The sequence below is a fragment of the Medicago truncatula genome, chromosome 7 (assembly GCF_003473485.1).
Source record: "Medicago truncatula cultivar Jemalong A17 chromosome 7, MtrunA17r5.0-ANR, whole genome shotgun sequence".
NCBI lineage: Eukaryota > Viridiplantae > Streptophyta > Magnoliopsida > Fabales > Fabaceae > Medicago > Medicago truncatula.
Window position 1 is genome coordinate 35,039,587 of NC_053048.1, and position 20,021 is coordinate 35,059,607.

The 20,021-nt window shown below is 34.2% G+C and overlaps 2 protein-coding genes across 5 annotated transcripts in view; both read right to left on the reverse strand.

The window, feature by feature from the left end:
* Nucleotides 1-730: 730 nt before the first annotated feature.
* Nucleotides 731-4,061, reverse strand: LOC11436451 (glutamic acid-rich protein). 2 transcript variants are annotated; one of them, XM_024769618.2, is made up of 5 exons: nt 3,844-4,061; nt 3,711-3,763; nt 1,893-2,065; nt 1,270-1,396; nt 731-1,189 (listed from the first exon to the last, which is right to left on the reverse strand). In XM_024769618.2, the coding sequence occupies exons 1-5, from the start codon at nt 3,992-3,994 to the stop codon at nt 1,055-1,057; spliced, it is 639 nt and encodes a 212-aa protein (XP_024625386.1). In that variant the 5' UTR covers nt 3,995-4,061; the 3' UTR covers nt 731-1,054. The 2 variants fall into 2 exon arrangements, with proteins under 2 accessions (XP_024625386.1, XP_003623784.1); XM_003623736.4 differs by having other exon boundaries at nt 1,893-2,074; nt 3,844-4,060.
* Nucleotides 4,062-12,908: 8,847 nt separating this feature from the next.
* LOC11428722 (BEACH domain-containing protein C2) overlaps nt 12,909-20,021 on the reverse strand; it is a 30,834-nt gene continuing 23,721 nt past the window's right edge. The window contains exons 27-32 of one of the 3 annotated variants that reach the window (XM_003623737.4): nt 19,900-19,996; nt 18,118-18,231; nt 15,697-16,063; nt 14,311-15,077; nt 13,854-13,976; nt 12,909-13,451 (exon numbers count right to left, since the gene is read on the reverse strand). In XM_003623737.4, coding sequence (XP_003623785.2) covers nt 13,374-13,451; nt 13,854-13,976; nt 14,311-15,077; nt 15,697-16,063; nt 18,118-18,231; nt 19,900-19,996 — 1,546 coding nt within the window. In that variant the 3' untranslated portion in view covers nt 12,909-13,373. Of the gene's footprint in view, nt 13,452-13,853; nt 13,977-14,310; nt 15,078-15,696; nt 16,064-17,163; nt 17,316-18,117; nt 18,237-19,899; nt 19,997-20,021 lie in introns of those variants that run through there. The other 2 variants (XM_024771232.2, XM_039828117.1) reach the window with 2 other exon arrangements.

Consider the following 20,021-nt stretch of genomic DNA (forward strand, 5'->3'; position numbering starts at 1 on the left):
TTATATAGTTTTTTGTGTGATATGATTTATAGTATCAAAGAAGCAGACCATCTGAAAAATGAATATTTTTCTGATTTTTCATCCTCATGTTAACATTTTTTTATTAAAATAAAAATAAAAATTATTACTACATGTTTCTATTACTATTATTCAAAAGAAACAATATCTTAGGTTTCTAGTTAAGACTAAAGGCACTCATACTCTTTCTTCTCCAAATGGCTCAACAAAACAACCATCTCAGTAAGCAACACAGGGAGAGCCGTTCATCTCTTTTAGCGTCTGAACGAGATCTAATTTGCTACGACTGCAACGCAAGTAAATTCTAGCTTGTCTGTACCTATATAAATCCGCCCGATTCACCAGCTACCTGATCCAACCACCAACCGACTTAACCAACCAAGGAAGTGGGCGGAAGTAGGTGACATTTTATGCTTCTCGATTTTGGTTGGATTTGGATGATTCTGTCCAAAACTGACCAATGCTCACACCTACATAGAACCTAATCCTCCGAGTTTAATCACACCACCAATTGGACATTGTGACTGCATTTTCTTTCCAGCGTGATGATTTAATTGAAGCATTTCCAAATACGTCATCTTCCACCAGTTTTTATCATTTTGATTGGTGTTTAAAATAATCAAAAATTCAAACAGTGAAATTCCGCTAGTAAATTTAGTTGACATGTCATATTCTTTACTTGAGATTATGAGTCTATAATTCAGATACAAAGTTTAGAGCAAACCAAGGAAAATATAGATTAAAGAATATTTAGAGACACAAAAATACAAATAGCAACGTCATATTGAGTCGATATTTCTCTCTATAGTTATACAAAAATTAATCATCCTAGTAGCTAAGCTATTGGCTTTTCATGGATCATACTTTTTATAACAACCTATCAGTTGCTTCTGAATGGAGAAAAATTCACCTCCCAGGGGGAAAATATGAAAAAACCATCTTTTGCGCAATCTGTTTTCTCTTATTTGTTCATGCAAGGCACAATCTGCTTACTAGTGCATGCTTCACAATACTCCCTTAGGTAAGCAGAGTATCCTTAAGATTCCGATGTAGTGACCGGAGGTGGACGGTGATTTCCTGGCCTCGATGCCCATGCTTTGCGACTCCTGTAATCCTCTATGGCTCGGAGTCTAAGTCTCTCATGAGAAGCATCCTGCGATATCTTGAACCCCTGTATACAAGCAAAACATTTTCCACGCAAATAAGTATAGCATGATACATTGGGTAAAGCTAAGAATTTAAAGTACTTACTTTTGGATTGAAAGATAACTTCGGTGGAGCTTGTACAATATCTCCAAATTTTATCTTTTCTTGCCCAGGAAATTCCAAAATTTCATCTTCTTCGACCTTTTTGTGCTTCTTCTTTTTCGCTTCATACCTGAAGAATTTACCATGAAAGATAAAAATAAGCTAATGTTACGACCTATGAGTTATGTTATTTATTCAGTAAAAAAAATTCACGAGCCCAACATCAAATGCCATATAAGGCACAGCAAAAACAAAGGTAGGTGACATATACTACAATAACAATCAAAGCATTTTCTAAGTAGGTGGCATATTTGTTCATATTCATAAACAATACAGATAACAAACATTGGTGTAATATCGATTTATGCTGACTCCGAATATCATCTGGACCGGTCGTCAAGCAAAGTAAATATTTAACATTAATATCTTCAAACTAAAAGGTTGTTTGTAATTGTTCCGTATTGCCATCAAATCCAAACTGAACAATAAAACCATAGTGCTTAATTTTAACTACATAATATCATGGATAAAAGTATAAACTGGTAATAAAAATCACGTAGAAAGTGCAAAGTGCATCCCTCTAAACTCATTAAAATGGACAAATAAGTAGGTTTTAATTCACTTACTTCTTTTTGCGCTCCTTTTTTTTTAGCTGGGAGTTTGTTTTATCCTCATCCAATGCAAACCTAAGATCTTTAACCTCTTTCCTCTTTCTTTTTTTCTTATTCTTATTATCATCATTTTCACTAAGCTGTTCATCACTGTGTTGTGGTGCCTTCAATTGTTCACTAGTATCACCCTGTTTCACCTGAGCAATTCCATCATTATCTTTGTCATGTAAAGGAAATTTGTGCACAAAAATATATATTCAATACAATGAACATCGGTAGAAAAAATTTAATAATTTATCACTTAAATTTTTCTTAATCTTGACATACCATCACATATACTCTTGTTAGAAGTTTCTTTTTTTTCATGGAGGCCATTTTTAATTTTTGTTAAATACATTGAGAAAATTATTTATATTTTCAGTTACAACTAGAGTCAAGAGTTAACATAGATTGGGAGGACTACATTTTAAACAAAATCAACATCAACATATGTGAAAAACCAAGAAATGCAAACACAGAATATGCAAAGCACAAAAAAGGGCCGGTTTGGATGGGCGTGTTTGAATTTACCAACTGGCATAAGCTCTTGTGAGACTGTTGGGAGAGCTTATGAAAACAACTTATGACATGTCCATAAGCTCTCCAGCATAGCTTCTGAAAACAACTTATAACTTACATGAAAACAGTTTGACTTTATTTTATTGTTTGTTGAAGAAATAGCTTATACATTAATACTTGTACGATAAACACTAATGCTATAAGCACTTAATTAAGCTGTATATCCAAACAGGGCCGAAATCCCATGATAAATCTTCACATGCCATGCTCACCCAAGACAATAATCATCAGTACAACAAAGAAGCCAATGAATGCATCATGTGCTCACACTAACATATCTAAAAACCCCTTTAAGCAACTCAAATTACAGCAAGCCAATGAAAGTGCAAAGTGCAAACACTGAATATGTAAAGCACAACGAGGGACTCTTTGGATGGACTGGGGCATATTAAAGCTTACCAACTGGCATAAGCACTTGTGAGGACATTTGAAAGAGCTGATGAAAAAAAATTATGACACGTAAATAAGCTCTCTAGGATAGCTTATGAAAACAGCTTATAGCTTATATGACAACAATTTGACTTCATTTCATCTTTTATTATAAAAATAGCATATAGATAAGCACTTATATTATTAGGGTCTGTTTGGATTGACTTATTTGAGCTTATCTTAGCATAAATGTGACTGTTTGGAAGAACTTATGACAATTTTCAAAAGCTTTTTCCAGCTTATTTCATAAGTTCTCTAATATAGTTTATACAAACAACTTATAGCATATATAACATAAATTTAACTTTGGTTTATCTTTTGCTATAGAAATAGTTTATACAAGCTTTTCCATAGGTGCTTATCATAAATTCATAATAAGCATGTGCGATGTAAGCTGCAAATAAGCTGTTTATCCAAACAGACCAGGTGTTAAACCATAAGCTCTTAATTCAGATGTTTATCCAAACAGGGCCCCAATCCCATAATAAATATTCACGTGACATGATCATCCAAAACAATAATCATCAAGTCATTCATAATTACATCAAAAAAGCCAATGAATTCATAATGTGCTCACACTAACGGAACAAATACAGCGCAAGCAAAACTATCAGAGGGCAGAAACAAACACAATTTTCCAGCACTCACAATTAAATCAACTACAATTTCATTTATCATTCACTCATACTAACTAAACATCACAAAAGCAATTTTTTATTTTAGAACAACAGTTATGAATATTAAAACCAAAAAATAAGAAGAAGAAAAAAATATGATAAAGCTTACATTTTTTACATGCCCATCATCAAATTTCTTGTCTTTTGATAAACCAGGAGAATCTGAAAACATGGGAAAGCAATGAGAAAGAGAAAGGTTAAAAATATTGAAGCAAAAAATGTGAAAGGGAAAGAGAAAGAACCATTTTGGTGTTTAGTGAAATTCATGATTTGGCGAAGTTTGAAGGGCAAAGCATCGAGTTGAGAAGATTTAGGCGGTGGAGGAAGGGCGGTGGAGCCACCGTGCGCAGCCCTGTAGTTCTTCTCTCTCCTTTTCCTCCCCTTACCTGCCATTCTCTCTCTCCTCTCTCTCACTCTACTGCTAAACCCTAATACTAATTCCTTGAGGTTCTTAGCAATTTTCTTTAACGACGTCGTTTTGAAATATTAGGTTTTTTTTACACAATTTTGAAATATTTCATGTACCTGTTAAATCGACTAATTTTTCTTTTTTGGTAATAGTTAAATCGACTAATTTATTTATAAATAAAATAAAATTATCAATTGGTTCGAAAATTGTATTATATTTGCATGAGTCAAGTTTGAAGTGTTGAAATAAAAATATTTTTTATGAATGTTTTAATGATAACAAACGGAATAAACACTAAGGGGGATGTATTGGATTAGGATTCTATGGGATTTTAAAAGACTTTTTAATTATGAAAAAGTCTTGTGGTATTCAATCAAGACTTTTTGCAATTTAAAAAAAGTCTTGTGGTATTCAATCAAGACTCTTTGTCATTTTAAAAAAGTCTTGAGGTATTCAATCGAGACTTTTCATCATTTAAAAAAAGTCTTGTGGTATTCAAAATCATTCAAATTTCGAAGGATTGTTTAATAAATTGAATTTTGATGGATTTTGTGGGATTTTGTAGTGTAATTTTAACAAGAAAAAGTCTTTCATGAAAAGATGAGATTTCTTGAGATTGTTTTTATTTTAAAAGTTACTATCTTTTTCTTCTCTCTCTCTCTCTCTCTCTCTCTCTCTCTCTCTCTCTCTCTCTCTCTCTCTCTCTCTCTCTCTCTCTCTCTCTCTTCTCTCTCTCTCTCTCTCTCTCTCTCTCTCTCTCTCTCTCTCTCTCTCTCTCTCTCTCTCTCTCTCTCTCTCTCTCTCTCTCTCTCTCTCTCCCTCCCTCCCTCCCTCCCTCCCTCCCTCCCTCCCTCCCTCCCTCCCTCCCTCCCTCCCTCCCTCCCTCCCTCCCTCCCTCCCTCCCTATTCTCTCTTCGTTTCTCTATCTCTCCATTCTCTCCCTCTCTCTATCTCATAAAGAAATAAAATAAAAAATTGTATTGAGAATATTATGATAGAGAGTATGTCGTAATCAATGTTTCGCAAATCGAGTGTTAAATCTCCGAGATTATCGAGTTTACATTTTTAGGTACAAAAATCGTGTTAACTCTGAGGTAAAACCGGTTTCTGGTAAAATTGGAAGGTTTAACGAGTTTGACTGAGTTAACACTCGGTAAACTCGTGTAACTCGACCGATTTGTAATGGCTGACACAATATTTTTTTTTGAAAGATTTGTAAGTGCTGACATAATTTTAAATATGTACAATTGAATTTTATGGGAATAACATTTTTAACAAATAAAAAATGTGTATTGAGAATAATTTGTTAGAGTGTTTTTTAATCCCTTAAAATCTTATAAATTCCATAAAATTCTTAAAATTTGAAAATCAATAGTAAAAGAATTTTTTATTGGTTTTATTTTTCTTTATTCAAACGCTAGAATTTATTTGTTCATTATTTTTATCATTCACGCTTGTAAGTTTGCTCTTTTTCCCCTAAAATTTATTGAATCTTTTGAAATTTTAAAATCACATGAAATCCTTTGAAATCCTTAAAAGTCTGTGTGATAAATCCTTTAAAATCTTGAGTGTATAAAGTCTTTTACATAAAAAGTCTTTTAAAATCTCACAGAATCAATACAATCTCACACAGTCTTTTAAAATCTTAAAGACTTTTTTTATTAAAATAGTCTTTTAAAATCCCAATCCAATACACCCCCCTAAGTTTTATGAATGGTGATTTAACTGATGTTTGCACTTGAGTATTTTCACAGAAGTTCACAAGAAAGACGTATATACTTATTGAAAGAATACTAAAACAGTAGTAACACAAGCCCAAAGAATATATAAAAAGAATATTGTTTCAATCAAATGAGTGTTGATCGAAGATTCAACAAGAAGATGAATTTTATGATCAATTGACTCATCCTCTTCACCACATGGTTTTCAACAAAGTCTTAAAGATTCGAGAAATAAAGGGTTAATATTTGAAATGAATGATCTTCAAATAGCTTCTAAAAGAGTTTAAGGAAAAGGCACAAAAGTTTCATTCAAAAAAATGATTGAACATACCTTCATGATTACATGGATGTCCCAACAACTCTTTTATTAAGTGGGCATCATTCCTATAAAGGAAGGCATTGAAATCTAAAACCAAGAGTTTTGATTTACAAAAGCTTTGATATCTCTTTCTCTCAAAGCTAAAGAAATCAATCCCTTCATAATCTTTTTCAATCACAAAGCAAAATCCATAATTTTTCACTATATTTATCATCTTTATCTCTCATTGAGAACATCTTTCTGAGTTTGTATTTGTAAAATGATAGTTTGTTGGAGACACAAAGATCCAAACAACATCCTACATTTTTTTGTTTGAGACGCTAGATCCAAACAACATCTTTCTTATTTTTGTTTGAGACATTAGATCCAAACAATCATCCTACAAAGTGATAACTAGATCTCAAGTCTATTGGGCTTAATAGTTTGAGATATAGGAAGAGTTCCAGCCTTTCTTGTGCAAAAGCAAATAATTGTAGAAGTCTGCTGAGGATAACTCTCCTGTGTTATTCTTCTTTCTCTCTCCCTGTCTTTTATTTTTACACGATATGCACACACTATCACACACATTAATATTTATTTATCTCCAGAATATTTTGATCTTAATTAATCACAACCAAATTAATCCAGAGTTCTCTGATACTTAAATAACCATTAATATTGTTTTATCATTCAGCTGAATAATTAATTATAACTGCTTTATATTTATCGAGAGTTCTCTGATCCTTAATTAACCATAATATTATTTTATCATTCAGTTTAAATAATTAATCTTATAACTGTTATCCAGAACATTCTGGTCCTAATATAACTGCTTAATATTTATATTCTTTCAGAGTTCTCTGGTCCTTGGTAATTATTAATATTGTTTTATTATTTTAGTCTCTTTATTAATTATATAATTAGTATCCAGAACATTCTGATCCTTCGTAAAACTGCTTAATTATTTAAACCTTACTCTATCCAGAACATTCTGGTCTTTGATAAAATAACTATTTAAATATCTAAATATTTTATAATTTTTTTTTTCTAACATTTACCAAGAATTTTCTTGAGTACATAAACTTGTTAAGTTTCAGGATTAAATTTAAAAATGGTCACAATTCAAACCCCTCCTTTCTTGTGACTATTTCTTCCACTTCATGAACAACTCCAAGTTATTCACCTTAAAAGTGAATTTCCAACCATTAAATTATTTCATAATGAATATAATAAAAATAAATTAGAGCCAAAGAACTAAATTGTCAAAGGAAAAACTAAATAAACCATCTAATTTAGAGGCAAGATAAATAAATAAATAAAACATCCAATGAATTTGAAATGAGCAAACCACAATTTTGATCATTGTCGAATTAGTCTCTAAATTTATCGAAATTACAAACACATTTAAAATTGTTTTTTTATTACTTCGGTCCTAGATTCTATTTGTAGATAGTCAATTTAATCCATAAAATTAATAACAAAAGAGATATTATAGATGTATTTGCAATTTTAATAAAGTTTGAGACGAAAGTCACAGTATCTTACATATTCAATAAACAAAATGTTTTTTATTTTATTTTTTATCGGTAATGATTTTCATTCATGTTCTTCCTAATTGCATTATGAATTTGTTTGGTACTATAACAAAGAATAAAAAGAAAATGCAGCTAACAATTAATATTTCTCCTATAACAAAGAAAATGAAGCTCCTTAATAATTAACATGAAGTTTATTAAATTCTCTCCAAAAAAAAAAATGAAGTTTATTAAATAACTAAAAAAAAAAAACTTGTAACAATAAAAAGAATTAAATATGTCTACGCCACTTTGTTTGGATTCAGATTCACTGCAGTCAAAAAAACAACCTCCATTAGATGTATCGGATGATAAAATTTTCCACATGTGTCCTCCAAATGAAAATTGTCTTTCCCTCTCATACTTGTCCACTTCTTATTTTTGTTCCTCTTTGCAACTTTTTCTATGTCAAAATTTTCATTTGTAACTTCCTCGTTTCAAGACTGATTTCATTTGTTGGTTGTGTTCATGATTAGAGATTTGTTTGAAAACATGTTAAATGTTTAGTTTTATAATTGTTGGTGGTTTATGGCTTCCCCTTGTGTTTGATTCAGTCCAATATCTCACATAATCAGTGTCTCCTTTGGGCAATTACTATGCAACTAAACAATGGATGATGTATAATAATCCATATATGAGTGGATGGAGCTTCATGAACACCGGGAACAAATAAGTAGAGTAGCAGAAGGCAATGATCTTTGAGTACTATTTTTCCCTCACTATAGGATTCTCGTGAGCCCTATTTTTTTTTTCTTCTAAAAATGCCTTTGAAGTTTCTGAATTTCATAATCTGGAATGATGTTTTCCTTTGTTAAAGAGAAAAAAATGAGTTACGGATGTTTCCGAATTTTGTAATCCAGAAACTTCAAAAAGTAGGGTTCACTACATGATTTTTTTCAATAAAATTGGGTGTTATTGCTAGGATTCTTGGTGTGATGCTTTGGTTGTTCCTATTTTGCACGAACAGGCATATGGTGTTCCTATTTTACACCACCAACAGGCATCAAGTAGCTATTACCTCTTGATACATGCTTTTTAAGAGTGGACAAATTTCCAACGTGATGTTTGATAGAGAACAGAAAATTATAGCTGTGAAATTGACCAATCATATGGTGTTCGTGACAAATAAAGCAGCACCAAGAATCCTAGCAATAACACTCTATTTTATTGAAAAAATCATGTGAATTTTTTTTTTTTCTGACCCTTTTTGCTAAAAAAAATTTCAGGTCTGACCCCCTTTGAAAAAAAAATTTCAAAATGACCCACTTTTGGTTTTTTTTTTTTTTTGTCTTTTAGCGCGTTCCCGCCATCTGAAATGGCGGGACTGGCCGCCGGTCTGACAGCCGTCGCGTCATGACTGGGCGCTGCTTTTTTTTTTTGTCGTTCCCGCCGTTTGATCTGGCGGGACTGATTTTTTTTTCTTTTCGTTTTTTCTTTTTTACAATTAAATAATGATGATATATATGATAAATAATAATAATAATGATAAATATTTAATACAAAAACTACTTTCTCCGCGGAAACCAATTACGCCAATGTAAACTATGACCTCCCGTAGCACATAATTTATCTTTTTTATTCCGTACGGGTCGTTGGTGTTGCTCTTCCTCTTCCTCTTCCTCGTGCTCTTCCTGTTCCACATCCTCGTCAAGAATTTCAACATCATCATTAGTTTCCATAGCGACTTCATTTTGCACTTGTGAAGCTGAGTTGGTCCAGATTTCATTAACGAAGGCATCGTCATTAAACCCTGCTGCCAGACTTTCTATGGGATTAGTTTGTGAATTTGGCCATTGAGGTGCGTAGGTTGTTTGGGGATAGTTTACAAAGTGTGGAGGGGTTGGTAGGTTGTACGAGGAGTATTGTGATTGGTCTGGATAACTGGTTTGTGTGGTGTGTTGAGTTGGATTGTAGTCATCAAATGAATAGTTTGATGTTCGAGAGCTTTCTCCATGATGACTTTGTTGAGAATAGCTTGGATATGGGATTGGGGTGTTATGTAAGATTTGGTTTGTGGGTTGTGGCGGTGATTGGTAAGTTTGGTTGTAGTTGTAGTTGGTGGATGGGTTAAAGGTTTGGTCAAAGTTAGTGGGTGGAGGTGTCATGAATTGGTTATAGGGTGGAGGTGTATTTGACCACATATTTTCATCTGGCACCGTATAATTTTGTGGGACTGCAGGATAGTCACGCGGCAATCCTGGTAAAATTGATGCACATGCTTGCCTTGGGTTTGGCAATAATACTTCTCTAGAAAGCCACAGATAATCTCCGAAAAATTTCCAATACCATGCAAAATATTGACGATTTGGATAAACCTGATGGTTATACCGAACGCCTTTGCGCTTGTCGAAGGTGAGACAAAGGAGGGCTGAAGTTTTTTTTTGAAAAATCTAAGAAGGCACGTCACAAAGGTAATATCTGTCTGCATGGTCTCCGACAGACATGAATCAATTAAAAGCGCATTCAATGACCCAAGGAATGGTTGGCAAACAACTGGTTCAGCTCATGTGTACTGCATTCGACACATTAAGCAGAATTTCATGAGGACAATCAAGGATGGAGATCTTAAGGATGTTGTCAATAATATGGGTAAGAATATTATGTTACAGTTTTTTTTATATCGTGCTATTATTAAATAGGTTCACTATCTAACTAATTGTTTTTTCTTAACATGCAGGATATGCCCTAAACGTACCCTTGTTCAATTACTATCGTGGTGTAATCCAGGAGGCAAATCAGCGTGCATTAGATTAGGTGGACAATATTCCGAAAGAAAAGTGGACTCAAGCATATGATGAGGGTCGACGATGGGGCCACATGACAAGCAACATCGTTGAGTCGTGGAACTCTGTGTTTAAGGGAACACGCAACCTACCTGTTACACCTATAGTTCAATCAACCTACTATAGGCTGGCATGTCTCTTTGTTGATAGGGCTCAAAAAGCGTTTGCAAGGGTAGGTTCCGGAGATTTGTTCAGTGAATATTGCCAAAATGCGATTCAGGATGACATTGTTAAGTCCAACACCCATCATGTCGAACAGTTTGACCGAGAAAGGTATACCTTCTCAGTCCGTGAGACCGTCAACTACAGGGAGGGAAGGCCAATGGGAACTTTCAAAGTGGACCTACGAGCGGGGTGGTGTGATTGTGCGAAATTTCAAGCTTTACATTTGCCATGTTCTCATGTCATAACCGCGTGTTCTTCATTTCGCCATGACTACACAACCCTTATTCCACCTGTGTTCAAAAACGAGAGTGTTTACTCCATCTACAACACAGCCTTCAAAGTAGTCCACGACAAGAGTTATTGGCTTCCATACGACGGTCCCGTGCTTTGCCATAATCCAAACATGCGAAGACTAAAGAAAGGTCGACCCAATAGTACCCGCATAAGGACTGAAATGGACGAGGAGGTGGTGGAGAGGACTCCGACACCGAGACGGTGTGGGTTGTGTCGGCATACCGGTCATATCAGGAGAAATTGTCCGAGTTTAAATAATCGGTAGTTAATAACGTTATGTATTATGTGTTCAAATAAATTAATATATTTTTATCTATCATTATTATTTGTTGTGTTTTATTTAATGTAAAAAAATGCAGCCAAAAAAAAGAAAAAACGAAAAAAAAAAAAAAAGGAGTCCAGCCATTTCAATTGGCGGGAATGAGAAAAAAATAATAAAAAAAAAAAGGACGGGCCAGTCATGACACGACGTGTGTCAGACCGACGGCCCAGTCCTTCCGTTTCAGGTGGCGGGAACGCCCGTAAAAGACAAAAAAAAAAAAAAAAAACCAAAAGTGGGTCATTTTGGAATTTTTTTTCAAAAGGGGGTAAGACTGGAATTTTTTTTCGAAAAGAGGGTCAGAAAAAAAAATTCAAATCATGTAGCACACCCTATTTTTGAAGTTTTCGAATTACAAAATCCGGAAAAATGAAGTTTTCGGATTACAAAATTCAGAAAAATTCGTAACTCATTTTTTCACCATTTAACAAAGAAAAACACCATTTCCGATTATGAAATCCGGAAACGTAAGGGTATTTTTGAAAAAAATAGGACGTGTGAGGAAAATCATAGGGTGGGAAAAGTAAAATTTATGATCTTTTTAGCATGAGGAAAAAAGAGTTGGCTAAATTGCATTTTTGATTCCTTAACTATTTAATTAGTATCACTTTGGTCCTCCCTCCTTACACATTTTGGTTCTTTCCATTAATTTTAATTCAAAAACGTTAGGTTTTTGTTCATTTTATTCTCTTTTTCATCTTCATATCATCTCTATCAACCTTCAACAACAAAAATCCGAGAAAAATTTCAAAAGAAAATGAAGAAAATCTAACGTTTTTGAATTAAAACTAACGAAAAGGACCAAAATGTGTAAAGAGAAAAGTTAAGATACCAAAATAAATTAAATTTTAATTAAGGGACCAAAACAATACTAATTAAATAGTTAAGGGACCAAAAACATAATTTAACCAAGAGTTTCAATAGGATTTTGACCGCTCAATCCATTTTGGGTTGCAACGGCCCCATCTGTTCTTTGAGCTTCCATGACTGTTGTAATTGTTGGAGAAATTGAAGGGATGGGAGAAGAGAAGGGTGGTAACTGGTGTGCACAATAGAGTTTTGATTACATGCGTGGTGTTACAGAAGATGACACTAAATGACAACCCTTTGATGAATTGAACGGTTTGATTTTAGCCGACTGCAGTGGCTGTGCCTGTTTACGCGACTCCGGTGAATCCAGATCCACTCTGTTTCCATTGTCTTTTTTTAATGCCTTTTTGTTTGATGTAACAGCTCATGTTCACCAATAATAACTTAAAGGCTTAATAGCAGTTTTAGCCCCCTAACTTTCACGAAGTTACGATTTTGGCCCCCTAAGAAAAAAAACTACAAAACCGCCCCCTAAGTTTTGCCCCTATGGCAGTTTTGGCCCCCAAGACCAATTTTGACTCGATCTACGCTGATGTGGCACTCACATCACTTAAGTGAGGTGCCACATGTCATTTTTTGAGGTGTCACGTTAGCGTAGACAGAGTCAAAATTGGCCTTGGGGCCAAAACTGCCACAGGTGCAAAACTTAGGGGCGGTTTTGTAGTTTTTTTCTTAGGGGGCCAAAGTCGCAACTTCGTGAAAGTTAGGGGCGATAACTTAAATCATGAAAGACCATCAACAAAATGCATTTCTCATAAAATAAAATAAACACCAACAAAGTAATTTGATATTACTGCCAGAGTCTATCGCTGTTTACAACATCAATGTTTATTCATGAAATGGTTCCTAATTAGAGAAAATGAGAAATAAGATATAAAACAATAAATCAACACTTTACAGCATTAACAACAAAAAAAAATACTTTACAGCAAACAATATAACATCTAATTTATTCATTACACTCAATATTGAACACTCAAAACTCAGCCAAATCTAATCGATCTAAACATCTGAAAATCCGTAGTATTACAAGAAAGAATGGCCACTATATTTTCATTCTCAAATAAAAAAAATATGGGACAAAAACGGCTCAAACCTCAGTAGGAACTCGGAAGCTTGTTCAATATCAACACTTTTACACAACTGGAGGAGCAAAGAACCCTCCACTAAATCTATGAACCTAACACTGGTTGTATTAATTGGAAGTGTCACATGACATCTCTGAACCATAAAGAGGCAACCAAAAATGCTTACAAACGAGTGTCACAACCTCAACCTAACTTTCCTAATTGATACTATGTATAGATGATCTGTAATCCACATATGTATAATCTAAAAGCTATGATTTTATAAGAGGCTGAAGTCCATTACCTTCCCAGCCAAGCTTGAGCATTTGATCTACCACTTTCAAGCTTAACTGCAAGAAAAGTTGCAGTGTTAATAGCCATGCAAAAGAGAAGGAATTAAAACAACATAGGCGTAATGAGGGATTGGAGGTACAATATTTTAGTTTAAATTCACTTCATACTCAAATTTTACAACTCATTTAGGAGACTGACTTCTTGTTAAGAACATAATACATTCTGCCAAACGGCATCAGTAAATTTTCGGCTCCAAATAATGCGCAACTTTATTTACAAAAGCAGACTACATGGTAAATACAAGAAGTTTATTCCTTCTACAAGTTAACAAAAATAAATAGTAGGGGGGATAGTCAGGAATGGGTGGAAGCCTTCACTTCAAGGACCATTGATATTTTACAAAGACTCTGTAACTTGTGATATTTCGGAAAGCACTTAACAAGAAAGATTTAACTTACAGATGGATCAGTGAAGATTATCAGTTGTTTATCCAATGTCGAAACCAAAAGATTTGTGTTATCCTGGTTTAGAGTCAGAGCTGTGATATCCTGTCCTTCTCCAAGTCTTAATATATGAAATACCTACAAAAATTAGAATGGAAGAATGATTAGTAAGTAGTGAAGAACAGCTTGCTAAAGATGATAATACAAGGTAATAGTTACTAAATATTGCCTAACAAGGCATGGGAAAATTGCTTTGTTTCATTATAATTCAATTATTATATTTGAAAGTTCAAATACGCAGAAGAATTTAATGACGATGCTCCCAATAAAAAAGGAAATATATCTTACTTATTGGTTTTTCCTGATATATTGCTTTCTCATGGTGTATAAACATGAGGAATATATAATCTAGAAATTTAATCCGAGATCAATGTAAAATGGTAATTTTATCTTTGGCATCTTAATCACGTACCTCCAAAGTGTGCATATCCAGGAAGCAAATTGATGGTGATGGAAGATCTGTTCTGCTGTTTTCGTCAGTTTCTTCTGATTCTGAATCAAAATCAACACCTGACTTATTCAACTGTGAATTTAAACTGCTTCCATTTTCTTGAGAATTAATTCCAATCAAAGCACTCATCCCATCATTAGAAATTTGCATGCAACTGATACTGCAAAAAAAGGAGAACTGTGCTCTTGCAATCGGAGTACCATTGAGAGTAAAGGTACTAAGACTATGCTGTGATTCATTCCAAGTCATCACAACCCCTTCAGATGAAAGACAGACAATATGGGCCTCCACACCATCCAATCTTCTTATTAAACGTCCTCTTCTAATGGAGTGCAAGAGGACATCTGATGAATGAGAGCAAGAAACAACTATTCCGAGATTTGAGTTAACACAACAACTGATTATTTCACTGCGGTGCCCCCGAAGTACCTGTATAGGACCCTCAATTCGACGTCTCCGATTCTTTTCAATCAAGTGTGATGAGCTATTGCTGGTTGGAGAGAGTGTGCCTGTCCCGGTGGAATGTTCCGATACGACATTTGAGTGAGACACAAGAGCTCTATGTATTCTCCAGAGTAATATTGTTGTATCTCGGGATCCTGTTACTAGGTAGTTACTATCAGGTGAAAGACCAAGGCAAGTTACAGGAGCACAGTGTCCATAAGCTGTTTCTAAGGTCTTGGCTCCATCTGATGATATTAGCCTAATGCTATTATCAGCATGCCCCCCTAATCAACAAATATTTCAAATTAGATGTCAAATACACAGCTCAGGAAGCAACTACTACAAGATGAACTACAAGTTTCTAAAATTCTGTGCAACAGATGAAAAGGTTTTACTAATTATACACATCCAATGCTTGGATGTATATCAATTCATGTTAGCAATGTTACACCAATCAATTTTAAGGCATTACAGTAAAGGCCAAGAAGAAAAGAAATGTAAAAACCAAATTATTCGGATTGTGAGTAATTGTTTTCTAATTTTCTATCCAATTCATATTATCCTCCTTATTCTAGCACATGCATTTTGTAATTATCAATTTTCCTTTTCCATTTCTATTGAACAAAAATGTTGCACATGCCTAAGTGCTCCAAGATATCCAGTTTTCCATCTGTTATTTTTCCTTCGCAAATAATGGAGCAAAAGCAAGTGCTACATAAGTAAATGTTATGACGTAAGTGTCTAAATCCCATGCTTAGGGGTCACGTCTAGGAGAGATTCCATATAATGGATAATTAACTACCAATGTTACAAAGCAAGAGTACAAATCAATCACAGGAACTCTTTTCATAAAATAAATACAAAGGCAGCATATGCAAATAATCTCGGGTCTTCTAGAATTACCAGTAATAATTTCTTTGTCACATGTTATAGAAACGATAGCTTGGCTTCTAATTCCAGAGGCAGAAAATGCTACAGCTTGTGGGAATCTCCATTCTTCACCTGATGAGACCGGTGCTTTGAACATCCGCATAAGTGCACCACCAGCAGAGCCTGCTGTAACCTTTCTATGTTGAAAAAGAAAAGGAGTTCCATGGCCATCAGGTGTGTTGGGTTGCCACTTATGTTGTGCAACATGTGCTGCTGGTGCATTCATATCAACAACCACAACAGCATCTGAAGATGCATGAATTGCAGCTGCAGGAAGATTGCAACGTTCAGGTGATGGAACAACATAGGGCTTGACTTCATTTGGGTTGCGGAATATTGTCTGATATGAAAAGAAATACATGCATCAACAATGAAGCAAACATGAAACAACTTCATATTGTATTGATATATATTCTACCATTGAACATGGCAAACTTTCATGAACAATGAAGCAAGTATGAAACAAGTCAAGGGCATCTTATCACAAGTTCATATTGTATTCGCATATATTTAACATGGCAACACTTTCATGAACAATAATATTTGCAACATTTCAAAGATTAATTGTAACAAATATTAGTTATATTGTTTTACCAAAATTGTTCATATTAGTTATATTGTTTTACCAAAATTGTTCATTTAGATCTCATGTCCCAATACCTCCAAAATCTCAAAACGATTATTGGGTAGGTTTGGTGATTAATATTAAGTGAAAGTTGTTGATGGAGGAGGGAAATTGAGAGAGGAACTGATAAGGAAATGTTTCTGAAAGAGTTACTTTTTGTATTATGAATCTCTAAGTTGTGAACTCAGGTTTATTTAGTACTTAAAAGTCAGTTACAAGCTCTAACTAACTTACAGTATAGTGTATTGTATGGATGTTACTTTATGTGTCAACCAGACATATAAAGTAACATCCATACAATACAGTATACTGCACAGAGTAGCGAGATGAAATTTTATTGAACTGTATGTATGTGGTGAGCAAGCTTCTCTCCTAACAAACTCAACAAACTTTCTTAATGCCTCACTCAGTAAATAGGCTTCCCTCTCTTTTATAATATAGCACTTAAAAGTCAGTTACACGCTCAAACTAACTTACAGTATACTGTATTGTATGGATGTTACTTTATGTGTCAACCAGACATATAAAGTAACATCCATACAATACAGTATACTGCACAGAGTAGCGAAATGAAATTTTATTGAACTGTATGTATGTGGTGAGCAAGCTTCTCTCCTAACAAACTCAACAAACTTTCTTAATGCCTCACTAAGTAAATAGGCTTCCCTCTCTTTTATAACCGAAATTATCCAAGATTTCAAAGAATATCCTAACTACTTTTACAAGCTTCTAGATACCATGCTTGTGGGTTGGGCCCAACGATCGGGTCATCAACCCTATTGGACCATGGCGTTCTATAATTGTGCATACCATAAACCATACAGCAGAAACTATGTACTTCAACATCCCCCCATCCCCACTCCTAAATCTCAGGGTGACTGATAACTGTTGTCAAACCTGAGTTTGCATCTGAAAGCGAAGAATCTGAGCTTGGATAATGTTTGGCAAGGATGTCTGCAAGCTAGTCCTGAGCAGGAACATTAGTAATAAACAAAGAGTGATCAAGCACCACCTAGACAGAGAAAATGTGCAATTCCAAATGTTTTGTGTATGAGTGTCACATGGGTTTTTGACTCAAAATAGACCGTGCTTTGGTTGTCACGATAAAAATCTAGTGTTAAGCACTCTATTTTAAGATCCTGAAGTAAATACCTAGTAGGGTTGACACAGCTCAATAGCAATTCCCTTGGAAAAATTTCGTGTTAACCCTACTTTGATAATAAAACCATAAAATGATGACACTTTAACAGGAATTTTTTTTAGGGAATTGCTATTGAGTTTAAACTATTAGGAAAGATTTATAGGTTAATGAGGTGGATCAAAATATGGTTTATGATAAAACATTATGGCGGAATTTGATCCACGTAGTCTGACCCCACTTAGTGGGATAAGGCTTGGTTGTTGTTGTTGAATTGCTATATTAAGGTCCTCATAATCGATTAATTTGTACTCTTGAAGCTAAGTTTACGGAAGTATCACTATTTAGGGAGAATATAATCCATTTAGTGCTGTATATATTTTGTTTTTATTTGAATAGATGTCATATATAATTAGTTTCCATATATTGCAGATTTACAGATTAGCCAGATGTTTTTGATATATAAGTTTCAGTCATTACATAAAACTAAGTAAAACAAAAGGATGAAAAACAAGTTGTGATGGGAAGAGGCAGAGCACACTCAAGCATACATGCATGCTCAGTGAAGAACTCAAGGGTCAAGATGTAATTTATCAATAAAAGCTTTTCAACCAAAAGTATCAACAGTTACCTGCAAATGCAGAACTTCTGCTAACGGCATTTTCTTCAAGTGGGGAACAGTCAAAAGTTGGGAGGGTGTTTGTCCAAAATATGCAATTTGATCTTGTGTGGCACACTGTTGAACCTTTACTTATCATGTACAAAAGTAAATAGTAAGTTACATAAACAATGAATAAAATTTGCAAATGTTTCCGAAAATTCAAATTTAAGATAAATCTCTGATGAATAAAGTTTCTGCATTTTTCCATAAAATTAGAAGACTAGAGTTGAGTGATAGTGAAGTTAGAAGACCAGAGTTGCTGCTAGGCTTGCATGAATCCATTCAGCTTATTGCCAACCCAGTCAGGAGTATTTAACACTTAAGTTAATTCCTGTAAATATTTTTCCTTATGATGATATATAGGACTAGCATATATGTCGCATGTTATACGAGGCGTCACAAGTCTTTCATCTTAAAGGTGTAATGTGTTGCTCTGGTTCTAAAAAAGGTTGGCATTTGTACGGACAGTATAAGGCAATGACTTTTTATTGCAACAACTTGTTGGAAGTACTTGGTAAATAATAAAGGTAGATAATCCAATATAATGAAAGAAAACATGAGAAAGTAGAGAAAGCAGAGAAATCCCTCCTGCCAAACTGCCAGATGGTGGTGGTTTCAGTCAATAAACTTGCCCAATTACTTTCCTGGTGGTGGCTAACAGTGGCCAGAAAGGTTTCAAATGCAGGAAGAATCATGGAGTTCAGGAAATCGGCGGTGGTGACTTGTGACCAAAGAAGATGGGTCAAGGAAAACGAAAATAAGAATCATGGTTAACATCAGTATGGTAGAATTTCAAAGTTAACAGAACTCAGTAGGATAATAGTTCTAGGACAAGTCACTGATACCATATTGAAGGTATGACAGGTTTTAAATAAAGGAGGGAAGAGAAACAAATAAATACTTTGAATAGTAACAGAAAAACGTGAAAACCAATCCTTAGAGATAATCTAAGATATTCTATGATAAAATTATGATACAATAAGATATTTTCTTATTGTTTAACAAATTAGTTATGCTGACTATCGCAAACATCGCTGAAGAAAATATTATTAATGTGAAATTTTTGCAGACTTGAAATCTCAGATTTGATCGTGCATAGATTTCTCACTTTATTTGAAGAAAATGTCTATTTATTATTAGGAAAAAAAAATATTCATGTTTCCTTTATTTTATCCAATCATTCCTGAACCCGTGGAATAGTCTTTATCGTAATTGTCCTATTTAAGCAGTACATATCCTGCTGAATAATATGTAATATTTGCCAGCTACTTTATACAATTAGAAAGCCACAAGGTTCGTAAGTTCAACCTGCCAGCACTTAATAAATTTGTTGTATGTCAATGAAGTGTTTTAGTTACTGTTTCATTCATGATAGGGCATTTTAGTGTTATTTGATTCATATGGTTGACCCCACTTAATAGTGTTGTAATGCAGGAATGTGGTGTAACAATAAACTAAGAGATTTTGCCTCTTAATTTTTCACCAACTCCATCTACAACTTGATTGATGATACAATAAGACCAATTATTTTTCTGAACATGGATTGCATTGCATCATTGATAGACTCATTGTAGGATACAGATATAAATTATGACTCAGTATAACTATCATGTGCTTCAACCCTTTGAGTGAAGGGAATCATCAAATCTTAACTAAGAAGAATATGTCATTTTTTAATGAGCTTTCTCAGGGATCGCATTTTACTCAAACGAAAAATTGAGTTGAAAATATGGATAAGAAAAGGAGACATACTGGGTCAGAGATTTTATCAATATCCACTGTCCCTTCATAGGTAATATAGAAGAAAACATTATTTGCAGCAACAGCTTCTTTGCCCCGTTGTTTATACCTGCATGGTCCAACTAATTAATGTA